At 43.1% G+C, this 20,291-nt stretch overlaps 2 protein-coding genes across 2 annotated transcripts in view; both read right to left on the bottom strand.

Annotated features, from left to right (window-relative positions):
- Positions 1–499: 499 nt before the first annotated feature.
- SLC35D3 (solute carrier family 35 member D3) lies at positions 500–5,985 on the bottom strand. The gene is given in 5 exon segments (XM_039569911.1): positions 500–4,374; positions 5,553–5,588; positions 5,591–5,731; positions 5,734–5,961; positions 5,964–5,985. Coding segments are annotated over 5 exon segments (1,257 nt in total). The 3' UTR covers positions 500–3,544.
- Positions 5,986–9,242: 3,257 nt separating this feature from the next.
- PEX7 (peroxisomal biogenesis factor 7) overlaps positions 9,243–20,291 on the bottom strand; it is a 43,555-nt gene continuing 32,506 nt past the window's right edge. The window contains exon 10 of the mRNA XM_039567938.1: positions 9,243–11,902. Within this exon, the coding sequence (XP_039423872.1) occupies positions 11,834–11,902 (69 nt within the window). The 3' untranslated portion in view covers positions 9,243–11,833. The remainder of the gene's footprint in view (positions 11,903–20,291) is intronic.

The following is a 20,291-nucleotide window of genomic DNA, read 5'->3' as shown; positions in this document are numbered from 1 at the left end:
TGTACCTGCCTCCAAATAAACTGTCCTCTCTTTAGTTTCTTAGAGAGAAGAATATATTTCAAAAAAGATAGCCAGTCTGGCTTTTGTTGTCCGTGCGTGTACGTGCATGTCTAGGAGTGCTAAAGCAGGTGTTACTCAAGGATGTGTTGACACTGAAATTCTTGTTTATTCTCAAAGCAGTCATTGTGCATCAGGTTCATTTATTATCTGACAACAAGGATGGTTTCCTTCTCTAAAGCAACCTGCAGGCACATTTGTGTGGAGCTCTAAGATGAGTTCGGCAATAACCACCGACCACAGGCTGGTCTGGCACAACCCAGTTTCAGCCATGGGTGCATTATGTACCTTTCATCCAAAGAAAACAGGTGAAAAATTAATGCTTAATTCATCTCCTAGCACTGCCATGTGACATAGATGGTAATACAAATACTTAACATTGTAAAATGAAATTAATATTACATCCTTTAACAATGCAATGATTTTATAATAGAACTGTTAATAATGAGCATCATCTTACTTTTATTTATTCTAGAGTTATAACAGTTACACCAGTGACATTAAATCATCTTAAACATGTAACCAAAAAATCACCACTGAGAACCACAGAAATTTTGAGCTGTACTGAGGTCCCAGCACTTCAGAATCCTATGTTCCTTTGTCTGTCCTTAGTCCCTTTGCCCATGACAGTATTTATAGTGTGTGGTCACATGCTGAGGAAACTTGGATGGTATAAAGGCACAAGAATAACTATAAATGAAGCAAAAATGGGCACCCCGGAGTAGCAACAATAAGAAAACCAGAAGCCTTTTGGAAAGCAGTGCATTTTATTCCCACATCTCGTTCTGCAGTCTTCCGCTGATGCTATTAAAATACCTCAGCACGAGGCAGTATTTTTATTTTATTGTGCGACAGTGTCTGTTACTGAAAAAGTGGATTGCATTTGCCAAATTCCCATTTTAATTTAGGGAATTTACAGGTAAAAACAGAATACAATATAATCACATTTCGACTATACATGCAAATGTACAACATTGTAACAGCAGCTTTTTTTAATAGTCAAACCTGTTTGAATTTCCACAGATTTCTACTAATAATTCAACAACAGTAACTGGCAAAACATTTAACACTCCCCAGGAAAAAGTCCTGAAACAAGAGTCCAGGGGAAGAGCTTCCTACAGCACGTGTCAAGCACGGTCTGTGCACTATGGGATCTAAGACTGGCATCCAGGTGGTAAGAAGACCCACGTTTTTTGTGGACAGAAAACACTGAGCACAGTGAGGAGAGATCAGAAATGTGGGTTTCTCTCCAGCCATCTGTATGATTACAATGCAGTTCAATATTGCAACGAGTTCAGTAATACAGCAACTATTAGTCATAGGCACAAACTTCTTTAGTCTAGGATGCATTTGAAAAACTAACAAAAGCCCTATTATATTAGCCTAGAAACAATAAATAGTACTTTTATTGAGAAGATCCCATATGGAGCTTGAACAGAAGGTAACCGTATTTTGGCATACAGCCAGTATCTCTTAAACACGAGCTATACATAACATGTGATATACAGAGCTCTGTGCCCTGTCCCCCAGCTCAGCAGCTACAGGCTTTTAGCATAAATGTCCTTACAGCCATCTCTTCAAAATTCATGGGTGATGCCAGGTCAGCCAACTTCTGCAATCATTCAGAAAACACACCACCACAGCACCTGATGTTTCTGCCTGCATTTATTGACAAGAACCTCAAGCTCCCCCAGAGAGCAGTTTTGCAAATATTCCCTGCCGGGCAAATTGCTCACTTCAGACTGAACGCGCTGTGAGGCTGATGCTGCCTGCTCGGCTGGAGAGAGCACTAGGCTAGGCACTGGTTAATTAGGGCTGTGGGAATAATTGATTTTCAGTTCAGTGGCTTAATAGATAATAATAAATAATTATCAATAACAACAATAACAATATTAAAAACAACAACAACAAACTTGGTTCATTTCTTCAGAAAATGGTAACAACTTGTTTCAGTCTGTGGTCAAGGTGGCCCCAATGGCCACAGCACCCTTTTGGGGTGAGAAATACTCGGAGTCAAATCTTTTCTCCGTCTAGTCTGAGCAAAGGTTCCACCCAAGTACCCCCACCTACCAAAAGGATATCCTCAGGCGAAGAAACACTCAAACATCTGTTTCCACAGTCCTTCCAGTTAAACAGGTGTGGGACAAAATACTAGCATATTAGCAGAGGCCTCACTGGAGTGCCTGCTTCCCACTTCCCACACGAGTGCTCCAGTGGCTGAGGGGAGAGGCAGCTCTGCCCCTCACAGCCCACGGGGACAGAGACAGTCTGGGCACTGGGGAGCTGCTTCTACCAAAGACATGGATGTCCTTATGCCAAACACACTGAACATCACAGTGGCCATGGGATCTGCAGGAGCACACAGCAGCTCCTGCTGCCTGCCTGCACTTCCTTCCACTGGATAGCACAGGGACAGCAAGGGTGGATGCACATGAGGCCATGTACCAACAAGTGGCCAGGATGTAGCAGAACTGGCCTGCAAAGGCGCCCCTGGGAACTCCAGAGCTGGTGACCCCAGCTCTGCTCTCAGCTTCTGCTTATGAGAAAATGGATGGAGAGGACACCTGGGTTCCAGTCCAGGCTCTAATTCATCCGACTTTAGGGTACAAGGAGGGATAACAAAAGGCACACACTTTCTCCCTATTTTATTTATAGGCCTCCCAATTCCAATCAATACATACCAACATTTCCAAACTCTTTTATTTGAGTCAAGCTAATATTCCAAATGCTACATGTAGTTAAAGCTCAAAGATACACACCTTTCTTTTGCCATCAAAGCTTCTCAGAAGCTCAGATCTAGTTCTGCCTTCATGCACACCACCACAACACTGATGTATTTCTACTGAAGACACAAAGCACCCAATGTAAACCAGGTCCAAAGCTTGGCCTGGAGGGCCTCAATTTGTCAGATAAGAGAGTGATTTTATACCAGTGTAACTGAAGTGGCACAACCTCTAGCTCTCTTGCAATTGCATTGACACAGAGGAGCACAAAAAAAGTACAGCTAATACGAGTTTATATTGTAGGAATTAGTTATGTAGAGTACCTATAATTGGATGGATACAGATACAGAAGCACATTGACAGAGCCTCCAAACATGTTAAAATCACAAGGCTCCAGACACAATCTAAGGTATAGGCCACTGCTGTGTCACTGGCACTGCCGAGTAACTCTGTGGTACTGATGTCCCTCATAGCCCAGGCTGCTGGGCAAGCACCCCGTGACTTCCCATTACCCAACTCTCTCTGTGTCTGCAGCAGAGTGTCAGCACCTTAGCTGAGGTGGGTCTAAAGTGACTCACTGAAAGCAGCTGAAAGCAAGCCCAAAGCATGAGAAAACAATGACCTTTTGCTTTTTGACAATGAGGTAAAATCATCCTGAATGATTTGGATGTGTACGCATTGATGTGGAAATGTATGCTCTGCCTTTCCCCCTGTACAGAAAACCAGGTGTCTGTCCTCAAGCAAGAGGTTTTCAAATCTGCTTTTTAAGGGTTTGGTAGCTCTTCGTTTTCTATCAAATAATCCTTCTTTATATAATTAGCACCCCTCACCAATCTCCATACTCCAAGATAGGCTTCTTTCAGTGAGCTTCTGTTCACTTCTTGTGTGTTGGTGGATTTTCCCTGAACCACAAGTGCCTTGGCTGATTTCTCAGTGACGTCCTTCTCTTCCTCTCCACTCTGTCTCTCCCCTGTGGATGATCCTTCCACTGCTGCTTCCTCAGCCCCCTTCCCCTGGGAAATTTTCTCCATGGCAAACAGAGCTTGGTCTCCAGCCTGCCTTTTCCCCTCCTCTTCTCTAGCTTCTTTCTCCAGGTCCTCATAGTTGCTCTGCCGCCTGGTCTCAACGTACTTGGCCACACAGTAAATGACAGACCCCAAGGTGTTGACCACAACACCAGCTATAAATAACTTTGTGGGCTCCACATCATTGAATGCCACCATGCCTACTGTGATGGTGGCTATGCTCTTCACCACCCCTACAAAGCTGGTGGTCACAGCTGAGTTAATGTAAGTGCAGTGAAGGGTGGTAAAGTTCATGGCACAGCTAATCAGGACACAAGCAATAAAGATGCATACCATGGCAGGGTCCTTCCACCCCGGGAAGGACCAGACGTTGATGGAATCCATGCTGGCAAAGGAGCAGATGATGAGAAAAGGGGTGGCCGAAACAGCGATGGCATACTGAGCTGTCAGGGGTCCATATTCACTATCTACACTGGTTTTCTGAATGAGCACCAGGTAGGCAGCATGTATTAGCACGGCCAGCACGCCTGTCACATAGCCCATAGCATCCCCAGTCAGGTCACCAGCTCCTGTCAGAAGAGTCACAGAGAAAAAAAATATAGGTGTTGCACATAAAACAGAAAGAGAGCACTGTTTCAGACTAGAGGGATATTTAGGAAATAGGCATCATTGCACTTTCCATAACTCCTAGGATTTGTAACGCTTCTCCCAAATGCTGCCTCCCAACAGATCTCTTACTCATTTTTTTAAGCTGCAAACATACTGAATATTTTTCATATCCCCTCTAAGTCCCGCAGCCAAAATCAGATTGCCTTCTCCCTTTTATGATGACACTGTGGAAGATTTGTAGCTGAAACCACACACACACACACACATACACAGAGCACCTCTGAGCATCCTGTTGCCAGCACAGACACGTGCCAGCTCTGGCTGGCCGGGCTGCCTGCCCTCCAACCCACTGGCCATTCTGCACCCTCTAGCAATGGAGCTCTGTGGGATCCCTGAAGCATCAGCACCTCTCCCGAGCTGCCTGTCAGTCTCTTTGCAGATTAAATTACACACTTTGTATGTGCTCTGTTGTCGGAGGCAGTCCCCAACCCAGGAGTGCTGTCGGGCAACAGAGTACCAGCTTTGCCTCCCACGGCACCTACACCTCGGCTGGAAAGCAACACGGGTCCTCCCGGCCGCAGAGGGCCCCTAAGCTTGCACCTGCCCTTACAAGATCACACTTGCCCCAGTAGGGCTGCAGCTGCCCCATGGGCTTTCAGCTGCTCCCAGAACATTACATCTACCCCTGTAGATGCACCCACCTCCCGTAAGACTACACTTCCCCCGTAAGATTGCACCTTCCCTAGTAGGGTTGCAATGAGGTTGCACCTACTCGCACAGGTTTACACCGACCCCCATAAGGATGCACCTATCTCCAAAAGGTTGTACCGAGCCCTGCAAGAACATACCAGTCACAGCGGGGCTGCATCCACCCCTGGAAGGCTGCACCTGCCCGCCGTGAGGCTGCACCTGCCTCCGTGGGGCACAGCTGCCCCCAGGACTGCACGCCCCCCATATCCCCGCGTCTTTCTCCCCGGGCTGGCGCTGCACTCCCGGTCCCACGCCCCAAGCCCAGCCGGAGCGGCTACTGCTGCAGCCGCCCGTCCGTCCCGTCCCGTCCCGTCCCGTCCCGTCCCGTCCCGCCGCATCCCATCCCGTCCCGTCCCCCCGGTACGGTCGCGGCCGCGGTCGCGCTCACCGGCCAGCGCGGCGCCGCAGGTGGTGATGAGGACGCGATGAGGACGCCAGGCGAGGGCATGCCGTCGCGGAGCACCAGGGCGCCGGTGACCAGGGTGACGAGGGGCAGGCAGCGCTTGAAGACGACGTACATGGGTAGACTGAGGCCGCGCAGCGACCAGAGGGTGAGCGTGGACTGCAGGTGGCCAGGGCGGCCACGGCGGCGAAGGGGCGCGCCAGGCGGGGCCCGAAGGGCGGCAGCGCCGCCAGCCCCCGCCGCCGCAGCGCCTCCAGCCCCAGCGCCGCCGCCGCGCTGCTGAGGCACTGCAGCAGCGTCAGGAAGGCGAAGTGGTAGCGGGCCAGCAGGAACTTCAGCAGGATGTTCAGCGAGCCCGAGCACAGCCCGTGCGCCACCGCCACTGCGACGCCCGCGCCCGGCCCCGCCACCGGAGCATCCTGCCCGCGCACGGCCCGCCGCCGGGGCCCGCGGCACTGCGCCGGCCGGCCACCCGCCGTGGCGGCGGCGGCGCGGGGGACGGGGACGGGCGGAGGCAGGGGCGGGCGGAGGCAGGACGCGCTCCGGCAGGGCAGCCACCGCCCCCGACGTGTCCCCCCCGCGCGCCCCCAGCGTGTCTCCCCTCCTCTCCGCGTCCCTTCCCGCCCGGTGTGTCCCCACGCCATCCCCAGAGTATCTGCGTCGCTGCTGTAGGTGTCCCACATCCCCCGCCCCCGTGTTTCCCGGTTCGCCTCGCGGTGTCCCCGGAGGACGCCCGGCTCAGCGGGAATGGGAAGCCCCCCGCCGTCCGCAAGCCCTCCCGACCCCGGTCGGGTGCTGGAAAACGGGCAGCGGGAGCGGCCACCGAGGTGCTTTCCACGCGGGGGAGAGCCGCGGGGCCCGCGACGGAGTACCACCGGCCCGAAAATAAGGTGGAAGAGCCGCGGGAAAGCCCGTATCTCCCGGAGCGGGGAGATCAGTGCAGGCCCGCGCGTTCTCAAGCAGGGAGTACCGCTTTTCCTACTCCCCAAAAGTCTACGGCCCCCCGGGAAGAAGCATCTATCGAGCCTTCCGGCAGCATCCCTCCCACAGCCCCGCCGCTTCGCAGCGTCGGGTACCCGGCCGCCCCCGGCTCGTCCAAGGCAGCCCCTTCTCAGGCTCCCAACGGCAGAGAGACGGGAACCGCTGTTAAGAAAAGCAGGGAGAACCGGGTTCTAGCAGAGGAACTTGCCTTGAGAAGTCACTAAAAACTGGTAGCCACGCAGCTTTCAAAATTGATGTTTCAAAGCCTGGTAAAGTTTAAATCAGCTGATCGCTTCTCTCGGCTTTCCAGAGGAAGGTTTTAACAGGAGAGGGCAATAGACCGTATCGACTAAGTAAAAGGCAAAGCAAAAGCAGTTCTCTCGGGCAACCAGTCCTCTCTACCAGTCTCCTGCAGTGTCAGACAAGACAAGGGAAGGAAAAACTTTTATTCTTTTATTCAGAGCTGCCTTATAATCTTGAGTCTTCTTTTAACATCATACATGTTCAATTTCTCTCATCAGGACAGGCAGGGTAAAGGAGACAGGGCAAGGTTTTCAAAACGAAATGAGGTACTCATTAAATATGAGTGCCTGAAGATGAAAACTGGTAATGCAGGAAAGGAAACCATAGGTACTGGAGACCAAGTCTGGCTGCAGAACACACTGAAGAAATGTGCCAATACATTTACATCAGCCTCTATTTGGACTCACCCCAAGCCCACATGCAACACAATTTAAAGGAACGTGTGGATCACCTTGACAGTGTTTGCATATGGGAGAAAAAACCCAAACTCCTTCTGCCAAGTAAGTGCAGATGGAAAAAAAATCAAACTGTGCTTTCTGGAAATACTGTAGTAATTTGGACTATGCCTGAGTGTATCCTCTGGCAGAAACAATTTTGTCACCTCAGCAGTGAAATTATCACTAGAGAAGTGAATCTCTGACATTGCAGAGTATCAGGCTGCAAAACTGCTTTGGAGGCTAAATATTTCCCTGACTGAAACAGAGAAACAAATGTACCAGAAACATAAAAATTTTAATAGACTCTTTCACTTGTAAGGAATGTAGAATGATCATCCTAGTCCAAGTGCCCGACCAATTCAGGGCTGACCAAAAATTAAATCATTTTGTTAAGGGCATTCTCCAAATGCCTCTTTAACACTGACGAGCTTGGGACATTGACAACCTCTCCAGGAAGCCTGTTCCAGTGTTTGAATGCCTGCTTGGTAAAGAAATGTTTCCTAATGTCCAGTCTAAACCTCCTCTGGTGCATCTTCGAACCATTCCCATGCATCTTATCACTGAATCCCAAGGAGAAGAGATCAGCACTTCACTTTCTACTGTTTCCCGAGGAGGGCAAGTGGATAGGGATGACGTTGCCCCTCAGTCTGCTTTGTTCCAAACTAAACAAGCCCAAAGCCCTCAGCCTCTCCTCACAGGACATGCCTTCCAGCCCTTTCACCAGCTTTGAGGTATGCTTCTGGATGCATTCAAGGACCTTCACAGCCTTCTTACCTTGTGGAGCCCAGAACTGAATGGAGAACTCAAGGAGAGGCTGCACCAATACCCAGTTTGGAAAGTCAAGTGTTCAAGTACCAAATCCTATCTTTTGGAACTCACCTGTGCTGTAAGGGCAGCTTCTCTTGCAAGATCTCTCATGGTACTCCTAATTTTAGTCTTGTCTATAGACAGGAAAGGGGGGTGGAGGGGAAGCTGTTGTCCCTTGCCAAACCACCCCTTTCTCAACATGGACCGAGGCCAGGTTCAGTACTAGTCTCCCACTGTCTCTCCAGCACTCCACAGTCAGAAAAAGTGTTCTGCTCTTCACTGGGGAGGAATTGAATAAAGCGACATGGAACCATCATCAGAGGTGACACTGCAGTGCAGGTACTTCCCCCCCACTGGCTGTTCATGTGTCCAGAGGGAACAGTGGCTGCTCAGTTCATATGTTGACTCTATTGAAGAGTTTTGGCCTGGCAGTGGGGCACAGATCATAGCAATGAATGGCTCTGTGGTTCCTTACCCTTATGAGATGATTATGACACCTTAACTCTCATCCTTTGATGGAAATTATGCTTAGTTCTGCATTTAACCTAGGTACAATGACACGGGTGAGAGGAAAAAAAATCTGCAGCAAATTGGCGTCTTCCTAAGGGCATAGTTTTTTTATAATGGCTTCTTGGATGAAAATGGTAAAGATCTCCATAAAAAGTGTAATGGAAAATTTGCTTTAATTAGAGTCTAATGCAACCATGAGGTTTATCAGGGAAGAATTGTGCAGAGTTGTATCCATTCCCCATCCCATGACCCTGAGCACAGCTGAGCAGTACTACTGAAAGGCACAGTACACTCTGCTTACACAGCAAAATTTGAGGCCAGCCCTGTACTTGGCTAGAAGAAAGAGATCACTTCATCACTGACACATACTCTGCACAAGCAGACACAAAGAATAATTTAAAATAGCTTTCCTTTATGAAAATGAAGATCTGGTGGGACACACAGCTAGGAAAAGTTGCATAAAGTATGGTCTTTACTGGTACAGGGTAAAAATGTGACCATCACCCAGTATTCATACATGAAATAAACCATGATTATGATACTCTTCTTAGAAAATACTCGCAGTATCTTTCACTGCATTTACTTTTTGAACAACATTTCTTAACTGGGAAAGTGAACACAAGAGTATAGCCAAAGATACCGTGTGCAATTAATTTAATAGCATTACAGAACAACAATCCACGCCTTTAGAACTTGATTAATCAGTATGTTTCTTGAACCAAACAGAAATCCAGACTTCAATAAAACAAAATCTTTCACAGGAGCAAGTTTGAAAGTAGAACACATTACATCTTTTAGATTGTTGTTGTTAACCATTTCACTAAACGAAAAAAAAAGATTGGAAGCTAGTATTTTGGTCATAAAATAAGATGTATTTCTTCAAAACAACTATAGCAAATATTCCCTGAGAATTAAGAATCAGCAACAACTATTGCCAAATTGTTTCTTTTGTTACAGTGCAGAAATATTACAGCACATTCTCATCATTTAAAGATCACACAGGAAGATTAAAGGCCACAGTTTTTATTTACTATGTGCATCTTCTGGATGTGCTCATCTTTCAAGAGAATTAAATCCGGATACAGCAACCCTCAGCACTGAAGCTAACCAGGACATGAGGGGAGAGAAGGCAGTTGAGGGAAGATTTAACCCATGTGCTGAGTGTGCATGTTCAGAATTCCTAATTTTTCCCCCTGCGCTAGGTTTTCTAAACTTGCCCTTCCAACTGATAGGCTATGGCAGCATTCTGGAATATCCCACTCCCTGTGTCCCCCCAGAAATGGGCATATAAAATACACACCTGCCACCAAAATGTTCCACTTAGACAAGTAACTTGTAATCGAAGCAGAAGAGGGAGATAAAACAGGAGTGGAGGAACTATTGAAGTTGAAATAATCAATTTTAATGCCTAAAATTAGATTTCATGGCCCATGGTACTGCTGAAAGCTGCATGCAGCACAGCTTTATTCTACATTATTCCTCAGCACACAGAATTAAAGTGCAGTAAATGTTTGGGATTTGGTACAGCACACTGTCATAAAAAAAGATAAAATCTTTTTTTTGTTATTAATGCAGCTCAAAAGGACATCAATCTGTGGGCAGTTTGCATTGACCACGAAAAATACAAGATCCTATTGGGATCCAAATTATCATGTTGTAGAAGAAAGTTTCTTCCTGTCCTGCCCTATACACCACATCAATATATGCATGTCTCCCTGTGGCAACATGTTAGTTCCCTGGCTCTTTCTCCAAGACAGAACAATCATTCTTTCCTTGCAGCTTGGAGGTCTTAGCTCAGCTGAATTCTTTCCTTCATTGCTTCAAAGCATCCAGCAGATCCAGCAGTGTCTGCTATTGGTTGATCTATGAGTGCTGCAACCCAGAAGGGTAGAGCATTTATTAATAGCAGACTATGAAAACCTGACCAGAGATCTGCAAAGACCCAACCTGCAAAGAGTCTTTCGATGGTAATGATAGTTGAGATGGGTTAACAGCAGAAGGGAGACAGCTTTAAGAAGGTAAAAAAAAAAGGCTAGCAGGAAACCAGGAGAGAAGGCTAACATACACCGATGAGTGCTGCAGTACTATCACAGTTGGATCCTAAAACACTATTCAAAGGTGTCTGGAGAAACATAACAAGTGAACATCTCTAGTTGCCCCAGAAAACTTAGATGGAAGTACCAGCATGTGGGCTGAGGGGTCAAACTGGGAATGCAAAGTATTCAACATACCTAGAACATGTTGTGCATATTCTAGTAACTGCAATAGTTTGGCCATGGTGGCTGGATCTGCTACGTTTACATCATGCCATTAATCTGCATGTATATATGTTCAACTGGTCTGGACACCAGTTCTCACTTTGGCCAGGCTGTCAGAGGTCCAGAAACACTGGATATATGGCCACATTCCTCTTCTATTTCTTGGAAAAACTTTTTAAGTGAAAATAGAAGACAAGTCTAATAGAAGAGATGGTTGCCCTATCTCTAAATCTTGGGGATTGTGAACCAATTAGTTTTGTGTATATTTCATTTTTCCATAACCATTTTCTCTATTATCAGAGTGTCTTTCTACATAACTTCATCAACTGTTTTACTCAAAGAGCTCTAAAGGAAAAAGATATGAAAATAATCTTTAATATCTTTGTGAAGCGGCAATCAAAAAGGTCAAACATATTAGCTGGCTATTAACTATGACATTTACTGTCGATCAAGAGTATTCATCATATTGCAAAAGAAAATAATGCAACGTGACTCACAGCAAAACATATAAATGCATCCTGGTGATACAAACTTCAGTTGACATTACAGTACTTTACAGTAAAAAGCCTTTATTTTCTCTTCCTTTCCTTTCTTTTCTTTTCTACAGTGACATTACATCAAAATACACTGCCAGTTACTTTTAATCTTTATAAGGAACAAGAAGACTCAGGCCTCTGCTCTCACTATTAGCCAGACAGATCACAAACTCGTGTTGGTGATTCAACTCTGAAGACAGCACTGATATCTGCTACGCCACTCTTCAGCCATTGAGCAGCTGTGGAACATTTTGCTAGTTCAAGTACAGTAAACCAAGCCCAAAAGGCTCCACGTGTTCAAGTGCACAACACTCCATTCAAGCAGTTTTACTTATAAAGAGACACTGAGATTAGTGACACTGTTGACACTTTAGCACAAGTCTGGTTGTAGGGGAAGAGAGAAAGGTTCCTGATGTGTCAGATCATCTTCTCTTCTAAACAGGAACTGCCAGACATGATGGAGTATAGATCTTGACTAGTTCGTCCCAAGCACAGTCCACCACCTATAAAGCAAACAGAATCTATTTAGATCCTTCACAAGTGTCATTTTTACAAAAACCACAGGGAACTTAACACATATTGTGGATTTAATACCAGTTAGTACTCTGACAGTGCTTCAAAATTATGCAATAATGAAATTGGTTTTGGTTTGGTTTTTTTTAAACTTTACTGAGAAACATGAAAATTAACAACCTCCTATTTTTCATACTCCCCATGAGGGAAGCAGGGAAACCTTTGGGTTTTGCCTATTCAAAATAGGCAAAAGAATATAACTGAAAATTAAATTAAGGAAGGGGACACAGAAGTCCAGACCTCGTCATGTTTATTCTCTTTATAGAGTCTCAGGATCTTTTTACCATAATACCGAAACACTTCATGACCAGATCTGAACAACTTTCTTACACTTGCAGGTACAGGAATTTGTTATAGACATTTTCCTAATATCTAGTGCTGAGGAATGGAAAACCATAAATGTTGAACAAAATTATACAGGAGGTTTCCTGAAGAATTAAGCCAGAATTTCAGTCTCACACTTGATAAGCTACAAGATCACTGTCTATTGTTGAGAAGAGAGATGTGTATTTGCTGAGCATTGAGATCTGGGGGCTGTAGCGTTGCTTCAAGGACTACCTAGACCCCACTAGTCCGATAAGAAGTGGTGCCACTTGTGGCAAAGACATATTATAAACACAGAGACTGATTCGAGTATAACTGAAACTTTTTTGAATTCAATGTCCCAAGCTCTATCCTAGATGAAGGCTTGAACTTTAAACCAGAAAACCAGAAGGTTAACCTAAGTCTATAGTGTTAAAAGATTTTAACAAATAACAAGAATACAAGGAAAAAGACTACAGAATGCTTTAGGTTTGAAAATTAATTCAAAATGCCCTTTAGAGTCTGTAACAAAGTGAAAGGGTTAACCACACTGACAATTACTCAAGAAGATGACCTATCATATATATTCACAAAGTATTGTGGGAGGCAAGAACTAAGGCAAACAGAAGAAGAAAGAGGAGAGCTAAAGAGGAAAAGCTGATGAGGTCCACAAATAAATGCCAGTAAATCTGGCTGAATCTATATGGCATTATCTTTACAATGTCATTTCCAGTTGGGATCACAAAAGATACAGTATTGGATCCTCTGCACAACAAGCTTCCTTCTGCTGCAGACTACAATTCCTGTTCTCTTCTAGAGCCAGAATGAACAGCTGCACACTAAAAATTTGGAAATCCAATGACAGTATTTGATTTCAGACTATAATTAGCCCATTTTGTGTTTACTATACTGCACTATTATTCATTTTTATTGCTTCCTTAGCTGGTTCTGCTTAGTTATTTGAAGTGCTTTCCATATACATCTAAATGTGTCAAAAAAACTCTTGACAATATGTCTGTCTATTCATACGACATAATAGAGCTTTCTGTAGCATAATGTTCTGCTGCATTGCAGTCTCCCAAATCATACCAAAAAGAAAATTTGCGTTTTCCACTAAATGCTGTGTAGAAACTGGCAATCACATAAACTTCAGGTTTTTTACTATTCTCCACAGCTATAGATCAGTGTTCTATAGGCAATACTTTCTACTTTTGTAAAGAAACAAGAAACAGAAATAACATTTGGAAAAAATCCCATGGGAATTCCCACCTGTTATCAATGTAATTAGCATCCCTGAAACCGCCTCTGAACAAATATAGTTATAGAACCATTTAATCTAGCAACACTAAAAATAAACAGGGGATATTAAAAGAGTTGAATAGGATCACTTGCGATAAGATGCCCAACTCACTGATTTAATGATACCACATGAAAGGAGAAAACATAGCCAGCCAACAAGAGGAAAACAAAAGCTACAGTAAGTAACAGTCAATCAAGTTCTCCTGTGCAGCAGGAAGTCTATAATGGAATACTGATATCAGAAACCATGATGAAAAATACACATGCAAAGTACAGCAAAGGGGTATCTATAGGAAACTGGGACACTGCAGCATGAAGAACATTAAAAAATGAAATAGCATTTCCATTTCTCCATACTTTCTCCAAAATACAGCCAAGACTGCCAGAGAAAGGGGGCAACTGTAATCTAAGAGTGCAGCAGCCAGCATTCACTGATGGAGAGTGCCACGTGCCCCTTTGCAGTAGCTCAGAGATTGTCACGGCCTCAAATACAAACGACTAAGATGAATCCTAAGATAAAGAGAAGGACCTGTTCATGCAGCAGCTGCATCAGTTTACAAAATGTCTTCTCCTTGCACTTTGCATTTTATCTTGTGACCTGTCTTATACAGTGGTCTTATGACAGTTATGTGCCTTCCCCCAGAAGAGGGGAATGCGGGATATTAAATATAAATGCTTTAAAAGTATTTAGAAATGTCAGTTCTCATGTGACATATGACCATTTGTAATACATACTTTAAAGCTCTTTAGCCTTTTTTTAAATAAACTAAATGTTACTTAATTTAAATATTAAAACAGAAGTAGAAATTTTGTTGGGATGAGGGCTCATCCAGCACACCACAGCAAATAAATACAGCATACAAAAAAGTGTAAGATCCTCAAGTTTGTATCTTGATTAATGAGATGATGTTACTGACAGGTGGAGAAAATCCTCCTGTGGTGGGATGAAGACAAAGGAAAACAGAAAATGGACTCACGCTTTATTTGCATACCTGATAAAAGTCCCTGCCATTAGGAACATGAAGGGATGGAAGTTTGTCCTCCTGTAAAAATTGTCTGCTGTACTGGGGACAAATTTTACTCTGAGATTCAAACAAATCTCACTCATTTCAGTTTTTAGTGGGTGCGTGATTTTTTTTTTCTTTTTTTAACTGACATGCCAGTAGAATAGAGGATAGTTTATTTCAGTTGCGAAGAACTGTATAAATTGCAATATCCTTATAATATTGACTCCTTTCCATGGCATATTTTTGTATGTCATGCAACTTCTGTTATCATTTATGAATACTCTTGTAACTGCATAATGCAGTTTTACCATAGCAACTTTTAACTATTAACTATGCAGAGAAAAGGAGAATAACTAGAGCCTAACTGTAAAACAAGAATATTTTCTGTCGCACTGACTGGTAAACTACATCAAGAAATAACGCACATAGAAGAAGCATTCTAAGCCTGGTAATTTTCATTGCAACTAAAGCTACATGGAACAAAGGCAGTCTAACAAAATGACATTTATTACTTGCCTTTAATGCTTTTATTTCAGTAGCAAAGTTGTGGTACTAGCATACACACTAAAGGTACTATACTGTTACTACTGCAGAATAAATATCATGCCAATTTATCTGCCAGCAAAGATACAAAAGCAAGCACAAGAAGTGGGGATCACTGTATTTCTCTTCAAGTAAAGCCAAAAAGCAAGCAAACAAACAAAAAACTGCAATAATCTAGAAAGCTAATTGCTTGACTAGAAAATCATAGTTCAACTCAACTGAAACATCTATCCTGTATTTTATTGAAATGTTTATCCTAGTCCCAGAGTGTAACAATGTTTTCCACCAACTGATTTAATACTGACATCCATTCACTTATCAGAGCCATTTCCATTGACTCACTAACTGATTTACTCCCTTGACAGGCCCTCTGTTTCCCATTCATCACAATCATTTTGCCTTGCAATAGACTTAGACCTTTTCCAGCACCCGAGGGCAATCCATTCAGTCTAGTGCAATTACCTGCATGACATTCTGCCTCTTTACTGTTCAGAAGAAGCAAGAGAACAAGAAAAAACTCCCAAGTTAGCTACTAACTTTTTTATTCGGTACTTGAAGGCACAATAAATCTGCAAGCCCTAATCAAGATTAAATATATTCAAAAGAACAACTAAAAACTTATGAGTTCAATTACCCTTTATGAAAGGGTTTAACCATAACAAAGTACAGCCCTCTTTAGATTAATATCTCCAGAACTATCTTGGTGCCACTGAGCTTCCAGAGTGCTCATAATGAATCACATAATAATATATAAATGTGCCTGAGAGAGACTCATTTCTCAGCTTCTCCCCATCCCATTTTCAAATGAGACCTGTCTTTTTTTTTCTGTAGAAGAGACAGCAGAAAAAATATTCAGTTCTTGACTCCCGTTAGTTGTGTGTCCCTTCCTCTTTTAGCTTCTTATCTTATGTGTCTCCTCAAAGATAATTTAATGGTCTATTTATATCATCATTACATATTTTTGAGGGATCCTGAACATCCTCTAAGCATGTGGGATGGAGATTAAGTGAAGATAAAGCAAGCTCTCAGGTTTGCTAGTCATCAGATTATTTTCACAGGTGAACATTGAAACTAACTGGTCAAGTGCATAATGGATCATGCATGAGTTTAAATTCATTCAATACCTATTTTCTTCTAGAAAATGTAGACCACTTCTGTGGCCTGTTTGGTTAGCAGTTGCCAGAGTGAACTGCACGATGCAACCTTTACACAGGAGTGGAAGTTTTATTTGCAAATAAAACTTTCTATTTTCAATTTGCAGCAACACCAATATTATTTTAAATCTACTTTCAAAAAAAACCCACCTTGATTTAATTATTATTTCCAGTAAAGACACTGGAAATAATGAAACAAACCCCAGAGCAGAACTTTTTATAAAGATCTAGGTTCAAACTAGAGTTACCAGAAACAGATGTTCCAAATACTGCTTAAAAAATTCATTTCTTTCTTAAGGAAAAAAAAAGGTAAAAGACTTCAGGGGTATTATTTTTCATATTGCAAAGATATGTCACAAACAACTGACCTAAGAAGCAGAGAGCAGTCTGAACATTTGTTCTGTTGCTCTGACATGGGCAATGGGAAGATGACTTGGAAGTCATGCCACACATTTCTAAATGCAAGTCTTCCAAGTGTGCATTTCAGTAAAATAAGTTGTAAGTTGTAAAGGAAACAGAGATGTGAGTTGCAGGTTAGAGAAAAGTCCTTGAAATCTCCACAGATTTTCTACCAATTCCTCCGTCCTCTAAAAATTAGGAGAAAGACATCACCTCGGTCTTTCAAGAACTGGCTTAACTGGTAAGTCAATTTTAAGTTCTGTACAAGATATACTGGAACTGCAAAATGCCTTTCTGTGCTGATACTGACCTTGGTGACCCCAAATGCAGTCAATTTACAGCAGTGAAAACTGTGTTTTCCAGTGACCCTATCCAATCTTCCATCCTTCAGCTCAGAGTGAAGTTCCTTCCTTTTGGGATGTAATCACGAACAACCATAAGCCAAACAGTAACAGCTGCAAAATCCTGTTGTCTTACTATGAGCTTCACTAGGGCAATTCACTGGGACTTCTCAAACATTTATTGGTCATGCAGGAGAGAAACATATTCCACTACACTGACTAAAAGATAGGGCTCACAGAAGTAGCAAGTATTCGTAAGCCACTGCACCAAATACAGTGCACAAGCAACACATTTACTGAGTAAGAAACTACTGCCTCCCACCCTTCCCAGTACTTCAGTATCAAAATTGATTTTCCTCTCCATACACTTGAAGCTTTTACAGAACTGTGATGCCTGACAGAAACCTTTCCAAACACCAAGACACTTTTGCTGATAATGCAGAGTGACCATTACTCATGAGTGGCTAGCTTTGACTTACACAGTGGAAGTTTAATTTTCACAGTTTGGGAAAGACATACTGGAAGCACCAGTAAGAAATATCACCTTCTTTTAGCCCCTCCAACTCAATAAGGTGTTCAGATTGGTTTAGCACTTGCAGCTGGTGAAATCTGGTATTTTCTGGAAAAAATGCACTCTGGAATTAGGTAAGTAGGTTCTTTTTATCTCAAAGAATCAAAGAAACTGCGTAACTTTAGTAGCATCCTAGAGAAGGAGCATAAGGAGACACTAAAGTGAAGTACAAATAGTGTTATAATTATAGCAGTGGGATAGCCACAACAGCTGGGTGGAAGCTATCAGGTCCTTGTAATTAAGTGTAACAGAGAAGAGCAAGCTATCAAAAGAAAAAAGCAGAGAAAGTCTTTTTTTCTGTACATTTCCACAAGATGTAACTAACTCCACTTTTATATGGAACAATCAACATTCCTGGGCCTCTTGAGTGTCCGCAATTAATTTAAATGAACAGCAAAATACATAGCCAAACAGCCTTACTAAAGACACCATCTGCATTTATATTTGGCTATACTGGTTAAGCCAATTTCTGCAGCCCCTCCTGTCCCTTCTGCTTTGTGTGTTGGCACAGCTAATGGAGCACACTGCAAAAGCTGCACAAAGAAAACAAGGAGCAGAACAAACCTGCACACCAAAACTTGACAATGAACAAAAATTACTCCATAAAGCTGGAGGAATTTAGAACTAGATTTCAAGTTCCCTTCAGGGCATGAAGCTCAAGTGTACACAGTTTGGCTACGGCCTCCCTCCTACTAGTAAGACATTACAGCCTTTGAAATTCTAGTGATGCAGGATACCATTGGTTTCACCTGATCAACAGGCTGATGCAGGCATCCCCTCTCAGCTCAAACTACCCCTGGCCAGGTACAAGGAAGGAGAAGACTGCAGTTCAGGAAGGAGAAGGAAGGTACAAGGAAGGAGAAGACTGTGGTGACACACCACAGCTTTAGAAAGCAGAGAGTGGAGGTTCAGGAAAGCCGAATCACAAGGCCAAGTGTAACAGAGAGCACAAGAGCCACGGGTACCACACTGGTACCATCACTGTCTCCATTATATGGGGTGTTGTGTGTGTCATGGTTTAATCCCCACCAGCGACTGAGTACCATGCTGCTGCTCACTCACCCCGACCCCATCAGGTGGGATGGGAAGGAGAATTGGGAAAAAAAGGAGGTGCAGCCAGAGGATTAGAGGAAAAAAAACAAACAAACCAAACCAACCAACCAAACAAAAAAACCCTCCCCAAACTTGTTGACAGAAATAGCAATTTACACAGACCCATATGTAATGTAATTATGATTCAAACACACACAATCACAATAGAAGCAAATCCTAAGTGATCACTATTTGTGCTGTACACAAGTTATTCTAAAACCTAGACTTCAGCATGCACTCAGATAACAGATGATTTTAAACTAGAGAACTGACACTAGGTTCATACTCATTTGGAGCTGAACATTTCCAAAGGGAGCACCTCAGCACTGTCCACTGTGGAGTCCTGTTCTGATCCGGCACGTCACAGGTGTCTACATGTGCTTTTCACATACCAAGTGCTCTCAGCCACTACACCACTTGCCATCAGTCCCATTGAAAGTCACGTACCCTTGCAGTTTAGGAATGCCATTGTTCATAGCACAGAAGTGTAAGAGAAATTGAAAGATTTCTCTCTTGTTCCCATTAGATACTTAATCCTGCTCTCAGCAGCACAACAGAAAGCCTGAATCAATGCAAAACAGTAATTTATACATTCCACTGGCTGCTTTACATAGTTCAGAAGAGATGCGAGATGTAGCTAAAAAAGATTTTCAGACGAAATTCAGAGCATCAGATTTTTTTACATTTGTGGTAGGCAAAATAGTTTTAGAACTGCAACAGAAAGGGCTGGGTATCTTTTTGTCCACGATTTAAAGAAATTCATGATATATGTGTATTTTCTATTCTTTATATACTTATGGAAATAATTTCAGAATCAAGACAAGAAGGGAATGTTTGCAGGATCTGTACTTTTTATCTGTGTCATTAATGGATTGCCTAACGATATTTAAAATTAATTCATGACTCCCATATGGCATTCAACCTACAACAGAAGAAAAAGGCTGTTTTTAAATAAAGCTGCAGAAGTAATATCAAAGGAAGTTACCTACAGCATGTAAACATGCATGTAAACACAGCAAAATCCCAGGAAGAGATGTCTTAAAGGAGTATTACATTTTTATTCATTAGAACATTCACAGTAAATATCAGGAGAGCAGTAAGAAATCCAGTGAGCTACAGAGCACAACTCCACTATGTGGTCTAGCATCACGAGCCCCAAGCAAGGAATACTTTATAGCTGATTACCAATTTTAATCCCTACATACATCCTATGTTTATCTAGTGTGTATACAAGGAAGCAAAGTTTAGTTGTTTTTCTTATCCCTAAACTTCGGGAAGAACTACCTGGTTTAAAAAACTGCATACTCTTAATTTGGCTGACAGGGTAAACAGATTTGGTCAGTTCTTAATATTACACATCATCACAAATTTGAAAGATTTTTGGTGCTTACAGTCTTGTCACTGTTCTCATGTGTGCCCAGGCTACTTTGGCTGAAAGCTGGAGTTGGTTGTATTTTCTCCTGGAAAACATGCCTGGCAAACTCTCACATCAGCACTTGCAGTTTAACAGAGAAATACCCTGAATATAATGATGATCATTTCTGTTAATGCTTTGCACTGAAAAATACACATTTTTCTATGCATCTGAAAGTTTGTTTGTTGTCTCAAAC

This window comes from Corvus cornix, chromosome 3 (assembly GCF_000738735.6).
Source record: "Corvus cornix cornix isolate S_Up_H32 chromosome 3, ASM73873v5, whole genome shotgun sequence".
Taxonomy (NCBI): domain Eukaryota; kingdom Metazoa; phylum Chordata; class Aves; order Passeriformes; family Corvidae; genus Corvus; species Corvus cornix.
This window is presented reverse-complemented; position numbering and strand designations above follow the sequence as displayed.